The sequence below is a fragment of the Gossypium hirsutum genome, chromosome D08, assembly GCF_007990345.1.
Source record: "Gossypium hirsutum isolate 1008001.06 chromosome D08, Gossypium_hirsutum_v2.1, whole genome shotgun sequence".
Taxonomy (NCBI): Eukaryota; Viridiplantae; Streptophyta; class Magnoliopsida; order Malvales; family Malvaceae; genus Gossypium; species Gossypium hirsutum.
The window spans coordinates 7,435,286-7,442,423 of NC_053444.1; the positions used below are offsets into that span (position 1 = coordinate 7,435,286).

General features: G+C 34.8%; 1 protein-coding gene across 1 annotated transcript; it reads left to right on the top strand.

Annotated features, from left to right (window-relative positions):
• Positions 1-257: 257 nt before the first annotated feature.
• Positions 258-5,408, top strand: LOC121220248 (polyamine oxidase 1). The gene is made up of 10 exons (XM_041099724.1): positions 258-397; positions 573-822; positions 1,042-1,170; positions 1,288-1,349; positions 1,537-1,691; positions 2,826-2,969; positions 3,381-3,530; positions 4,225-4,479; positions 4,760-4,841; positions 4,933-5,408. Exons 1-10 carry the CDS (start codon positions 346-348, stop codon positions 5,139-5,141), a joined length of 1,488 nt encoding a protein of 495 aa, XP_040955658.1. The 5' UTR covers positions 258-345; the 3' UTR covers positions 5,142-5,408.
• The last annotated feature ends 1,730 nt before the right edge of the window (positions 5,409-7,138 follow it).

Sequence of the window (7,138 nt, forward strand, 5' to 3'; positions counted from 1 at the left end):
TCCATAACTTTTGAAAAAGTATAAGAAGTAAATAGATTTCCTCAAATATTAAAATATGTTAAGGTTAATGTAATTTAATTACAACTCATTAATGTTTAGCTGGTTTTGATTGCACTATTACTATCATCCCAAAAAAACAAAAAAGATGTAATAAATCAAAAACACATTTTTAATTAAAAATAATTAAGTTGTAAGAACTTATTAGAGAGAGAGAGAAAGAGGCTTATATAAACTGACTCCCGCTATTTCTGCCTTTCAGTCTCTCGCCAACAGTCTTAACAGTCAAACAACACATACACTCCATTCTCTTTATCTTCTCTTCACAACTTTCTTTTTTTTTCCTCAATGGATTCTTCTTCAAGCTCCGCTGTCATCATCATCGGCGCCGGCATCTCTGGTCGGTAACATTAGACTATCTAACCAAATAGTAATATGTTAAATGTTTTAAACGAACAAATATGTGGAATATGGATGTATTATATTACATGTTATTATGAGTTAACAATTTGAAAGGGATCGCTCTTAACGAGAGGGATTATATTTTTTAATCGATGATCTTTTAAATTGGTTAGGTATATCGGCGGCGAAGGTTTTGGCTGACAACGGAATTGCGGATTTGCTGATTTTGGAAGCTTCCGGTAGAATTGGAGGTAGGATCCTGAAAGAAAGTTTCGGAGGGGTGTCGGTGGAGCTTGGAGCGGGTTGGATCGCTGGTGTAGGTGGCAAAGCGTCCAATCCCGTTTGGGAGATAGCTTCTAAGTTTGGCCTCCGAACCTGCTTCTCTGACTACAGTAATGCCCGCTATAACATCTACGATCGGAGGTCCGAATCCGAAACCCGAAAATTTTGACTATTTCCTTTGGCGGTGGATCATTGTGCTTAGAAAATGAGTGAATGAGGAAAAAAATTCCCTCTTAATAATAGCCGTGTGGATATTTTGGATTCCCCGGCGTAAATTGCCTTTTTCTTTTCTGTTGTTGAGTCTGCTTTTCGAGACAAAAAATTCTGTGTCATATATAAATTGAAGTTGAACATTTTCAGTGGGAAGATCTTTCCGAGTGCAATCGCCGCAGACTCATACAAGAAAGCGGTGGACTCGGCGATACAGAAACTAAGGGACCTAGAGTCAAACTCTGTCGAGGATGTCGCCAATGGAGCCGAGTTACATTTGTAAGGAGAATCTATGATGATTTCATAATTATTTGATTTTTTTCCTCTCTTAGGTGTGAGTGAATTTTAATTGTAGTATTCCTTTTTTGCTTACTTTTTGTGGATTTTATTTTTCAGAACAGCGAAGACACCGATAGAGCTCGCGATTGACTTTATATTACACGATTTCGAGATGGCAGGCAAGTTGCACAACTCATTTTTGTTTTCCCCTGTTCGGATGCTAAGACAATTCAAGCCATGGAAATGCAAATGAAGAAAAAGTCATCAGAACTTCAATTATAGTGTCATTACTCATTAGGAATCTTAAATGAAAAAAACTTTCACATTGAACAGGGCTTAAAGTTTTTCAATTTTTTTAAAAAACAGAGGTGGAGCCAATATCAACATACGTAGATTTTGGGGAAAGAGAATTTTTGGTGGCAGATGAAAGGGGTTATGAGTATTTACTGTATAAAATGGCAGAGGATTTTCTATTGACGTCGGAGGGAAAAATCCTGGATAATCGCCTCAAACTCAATAAGGTATTAAAACCATCTGATTGATTTCCCTTGTTTCCCTCTTCCATTTGTTTTGCTTTTTTAATCATATTTTTTAGTCCATATTATGTGGATTGTTTTGTTTTTTGCCACTCAAGCTATGTTTTTATATGCATGCACTGCTTTCCTTTTGTTGTTAAGATTGATTGACCCACTTTTGGGAGTTTGCAGATAATGACGTTTACTGAAAGCTATTTTAACCTCTGTTTATTTTAATATTTTCTCTTAGATACACCTTTTTCTTCTCTATGGCGGGTCCCATTTCTCTATTTTTATACTTAATATCTTTTCTTGATTAATTATCATTGCTTCTTTCTTTATCTTGCTGCCATCATCATGATCATAGCAGTCTCTGCTACTAATTATGCTGATATCAAATATTTCGCTGAAAACACTGGAATTTTTGTGCTTGTTTCTTATCTTGATTTATAAGCTGACCCCTTAATTTTCCATCAATGTAATGATATTTACCAATGTTGAAAAACAGGAAACTATTTTTGTCAACCCCAAAATGTTGGGCCTGTTCCCAACTATAAGCGAACAATTTCAATGATGCAAAGCGTTGGAAACTATTGAACAGGCTATAATTTGACCTTCACATTTCTCATTTCAATCATATATAGCCATGAATTCATCTCTTTCAAAACTTTCAGGCACTTTTTACCTCACTATCAACAACTGTAGGACCCATATTCCCCAATTCCCCCCTATGCTGCATACTGTCCACAATGACCAGAGAACAACACCCAGGAGTTGAGATGTCCTATCAGACTCACATAATAACATGCAGATAGAAAGTTTCGTCATTTTCAGCATTTAATACGCTGTCGTCTTTACTGCATCGATTACACTCAAATCAGCCTTTTCCATGTTTTTCCTACCATTCACGGTGCCTTTTACAAAACCTCCCATAATTGGGTTATGGGGACATGGGACTCCATGTACCTCTTTCAGGCTTCAATAAAATCTTTTGGTTTTTGCTTCTGATATCTGTGAAACTGCACGGGTTTTCTTGCGTTGACTTCTCAGAATCTCACAATTATTTTTAAAACACATTTCTATTAAATATTGTATAATTATGATGCGGGACATGTTTCTCCGTGCATGGATTTGGGGCAGGTTGTCAGGGAATTACAGCACTCGAGAAACGGCGTCACGGTGAAAACAGAGGATGGTTGTGTTTACGAAGCCAACTACGTCATTTTGTCAGCTAGCATCGGTGTTCTCCAAAGCGACCTCATTTGCTTCAGGCCGCCCTTGCCCGTACGTATCCTCTTGCTTTCTTTAGTTCATTGTACGTATCCTCGTTCTTTACTCATAACAAAAGTCAGATGTCTCCAGATAAGAGGGAATAATTAGTTGTTAATTTATTTCCTGTTAACCACTTTTAGCCTTAAAAATAAAACCACAGAGAGAAGACACTTTAGCTGCAGATTTATTTACTTATTCTTTTAATTGGAAGGTGAAATTGGATAGTAAAATTATTTGGCTTTGGGAATTTAAAATTGAAGTAACTTGTCAAAAATTTATTTGATTAAAAATATAAAATTAAGCTAACAATTTTTTAATTCAATGGTCAAAGTCTTATGAGTTTGATACCAAGTAACCTCGTTCCATTCTCAATTATAAAAAAACAAATACAAATATTAAGAAAAAAACTTTTAATGATAACAGAGGTGGAAAACGGATGCCATAGGGAAATGTGATGTGATGGTATATACCAAGATCTTCCTCAAGTTCCCGTATAAGTTTTGGCCTTGTGGGACTGACAAAGAGTTCTTCATCTATGCTCACGAGCGGAGAGGCTATTACACGTTTTGGCAGGTTTAATCGTGACTCCCTTTATTATATTGTTGCCATCTACTTGATCTTTGATCTAAACCAATCCTCTTATTACTGCTGCCGTATAACGAAATTGCTGTTCTGTCACATAAATGATTATGCACAGTCACTAATTAAATACAGAATACAATAAGGTAATCTGTAAAGAGGTTGGTGGGGTTGACTTTGTTGGTTTCTTATCTGTAAGGGACTGTAATTTACATTTAACAACCTAGCTGCCCACATGATATGTTGACTAGTACCCTGGAATTTTGATAACATGACAATACTACTTTGTATTACCAAGATCCGAAATCAAGTTCTGGGGGCAGCTTCTTCAGCTAAAGGACAACAATTAAAATATTAACAGTTATTTTACCGTGTAGATATTACCAACTACCACCACATAATGGTTTTCTCCTTTATGCTGTATATAAAATTATGTCATTGTCATGGAGCTCTGAACTTTGGTTGCATTATGGGACCTAGTCACTATCTGCGCTGTTTCTCTGTTTTTATGGAGAAGAGGTGCTGGTGGTATGTTAGGAAGGTTTTAGACTTTAAATTTCAACCATGGTAGTTTAAGTTCTGCCTAGCTAAACGAGAACCCATACATCTTTTCTTGAAGCATCTTATATGAGAGATTCCATCATCAGTTCATCTAAATTGACTGCTGATTTGTTGCTATGCTGATCAGCACATGGAAAATGCATACCCTGGTTCGAATATTTTGGTGGTAACATTGACCAATGGTGAATCAAAACGTGTTGAAGCTCAATCTGATGAAGAGACGTTAAAGGAAGCAATGGGTGTGCTGAGGGACATGTTTGGGCCCGACATACCGACTGCTACAGATATACTTGTTCCCCGATGGTGGAATAATAGGTTCCAGCGTGGCAGCTACAGCAATTACCCCATAATCTGTAATAACCAAGTTGTTAATGATATTAAGGTAAGTCATGACTATTTACTTTTTGTGTTTTATATTGATTCTGAATCTCAGTCTCTCACTTCCATTAGTAATAACATCCAAGAATTTCATGATATCAAAATGAATGAACCAACTCTAACTTGTTTATCGGATAATTCACAGTTAAATTCTTTCTTGTGTGTGATGTGAGGATTGGTGGATTAATATATTATATATTAATATATAATTCTTAAAATAACATCAGAATGCCAGCTGCATTGGCATATTCAATCATAATAACACTTGTGTGTGTTACGTTCAGGCCCCAGTTGGACGCATTTTTTTTACTGGTGAACACACAAGTGAAAGATTTAATGGTTATGTGCATGGTGGATACCTTGCAGGTGAGGATATTTTAACAGATTGGAGAAATTAGTGAATTTGCAAGATTTTGCTAATGATTTTGATTTGGGGTTATTAAACAAACTGTTCCAGGTATTGATACAAGTAAAGCTTTACTGGAAGAAATAAGAAAAGACGAAAGAGAAAATGAGAGTAAAAGTTTCTTGCTGGAGCCATTAATAGCATTGTCAGGGTCATTAACTTTGGCACAGTCGGATGCAGTCTCAGGTCTCCAAAAATGTGAGGTTCCAACGCAATTATATCTTAGCGGCAAGCTTGGCATTCCAGAAGCAATCTTATGACTATATGGACCTAACTTTGATGATGATCGTGAAAACATGAAGAATGAGAGGGATGGAAAACATGGGTTTGGATCCAACAGTGGATTTATCCCTTAATACCAGCTGCTAATCATTGCTGATGACTGGGCCTGGGTTTTGGATTTTTTTCACAGGAGTTTTGGGCAATGAATCCATGTTTGTTAAGTGGATTTGGAAAAAGAAAAAATGATCACACTGCAGATTCTAATTGTACTTACAATGTCGATATAAGAAGATTTTTTTTCTCAACAGGCATAAGCACACCCAAATGGCTAACCCAAGGGTTAAACACATTTATAGCTGTTACTACTTGTTTTATATGTTTGATTGAAAGCATCATATCCCTTATATATTAGACCTTCATGAATGGACCCATTGATGAGCATGTGTTCACTTTTTCCCTTTTTGGTTTGTTTGTTTAAAATATTTTGCTAGATTTTGTTTGGCTTCTATGTTTGTTATTAGTATACTCATAAAAATTTACAAAATGAAACTAGTATATTTTTCTCTTATACAAATTACAGGGGATAGATAATATTAAAAATTTACAAAATGAAACTAGTAGTAAGGAAAAGGTTTTTTTTACTAAGAAAGAGAAGTTGGTGGATGAGAAGTAGATATGAAGAGAGGATGGTGGATGAGAAGTGAATAGGGAAAGGTTTTCCAACCTAACTTCGATGCCCACACAGTTTTTCTGATAAGGATGATGTCTCATAATTGATTTGATAATTTTTGTTCTGATGTGGTTGTTTCCTTTTTTGTCTGAACTTGGATGTTGCTTTCTCAAGTTGCTTCCTTTTTGGCATCTTTCTTTATTGTTTTCTTCCAATTGGCTTCTCTTTTATCCCTCCTAGTTATGATCTAGATTCATTTATTCAATTTCATCTAGATGTAATGAATCAATTAACAGTCTTAGTGAGTTCCAATTTTTCCACATATTTTTTTATTTTTTCTATTGTGTGTGATGGAAAATCGTCAATCTCTACGTCAGCTATCTTTTTTTAATAGTTGGACTGATTTCTTATTTCTATCATCCTGACTATATCCAACTCTAGAATTATATGCCAATATTCTTCTTCCATCAGTCCAGAGGGAATAAGATTTTTGTTGAAGTAGATTGGTCATTAAATCTATTCTTGCTTGGATCTGATAATAACTGGAATTATTGTAACACTTGTCAATATTTTTTGTCAAGTATTCTTTCTCCTCTCTAGCTGTTGAAAGCTTGGGTCCTCCTGTCATTTTTTTAATGAACCATATTTAATATGGCTGATAAAATTTTTCTTTTTCAGCTACATCAATTTCAAGATGAAAATAATAATAATAATAATCATCTTCATATACCATAGTAATAACATAGTTTTAATAAGTGCAGAAAAAATCTTTTAATAAATGCAGAAAAATCTTTTAATAAATAAAAAGAAAAAAATTGAACTGTTATTTTTTTAACAAAACCCCACTCAATATTGCTTATATCAAATGGTTTATGATCAAGTCTAAACTTTATAGTAGGGAATTTTTCATTTAAATCATTTGTGAAAACATAAGTTTGTAGAAAGTATTCTGAAAAAGCTTTGTAACACCCCTTAACCCTAAACCGTCACCGGAACAGGGTTATAGAGCATTACCGGACATATCGGATAACTTATAACTAATTCACAAATAAATAGCAGACATAGCATACTTTAATCAATACATCACCTAGATACATGCCACATTATCAAAGAAAGTACATCATTATAATTTCTCTGAGGTCGAGATTACTCTGGATGCTGGACCGGACCCTAGCTTTCTACTATCCTGCACACGGAAACAACCGTACGCTGAGTATGGGTATACTCAGTGGTATTACTATAATTCAAATTTATAACATTATACAAATAAATGTGCATATTCAATTTATGCCTACAATTATTCATTAATTATCTCATACTTTAAATCAACTTAATCATTAATAACAATAATCAATATTTCAAATC

Bases quoted from the DNA above. Each gene is read 5' to 3' on its own strand.
- LOC121220248 (XM_041099724.1), top strand. From the start codon at position 346: ATGGATTCTTCTTCAAGCTCCGCTGTCATCATCATCGGCGCCGGCATC. The intron at 823-1,041 runs GTCCGAATCCGA...GAACATTTTCAG, and splicing joins TATAACATCTACGATCGGAG to TGGGAAGATCTTTCCGAGTG. The intron at 4,480-4,759 runs GTAAGTCATGAC...TGTTACGTTCAG, and splicing joins AAGTTGTTAATGATATTAAG to GCCCCAGTTGGACGCATTTT.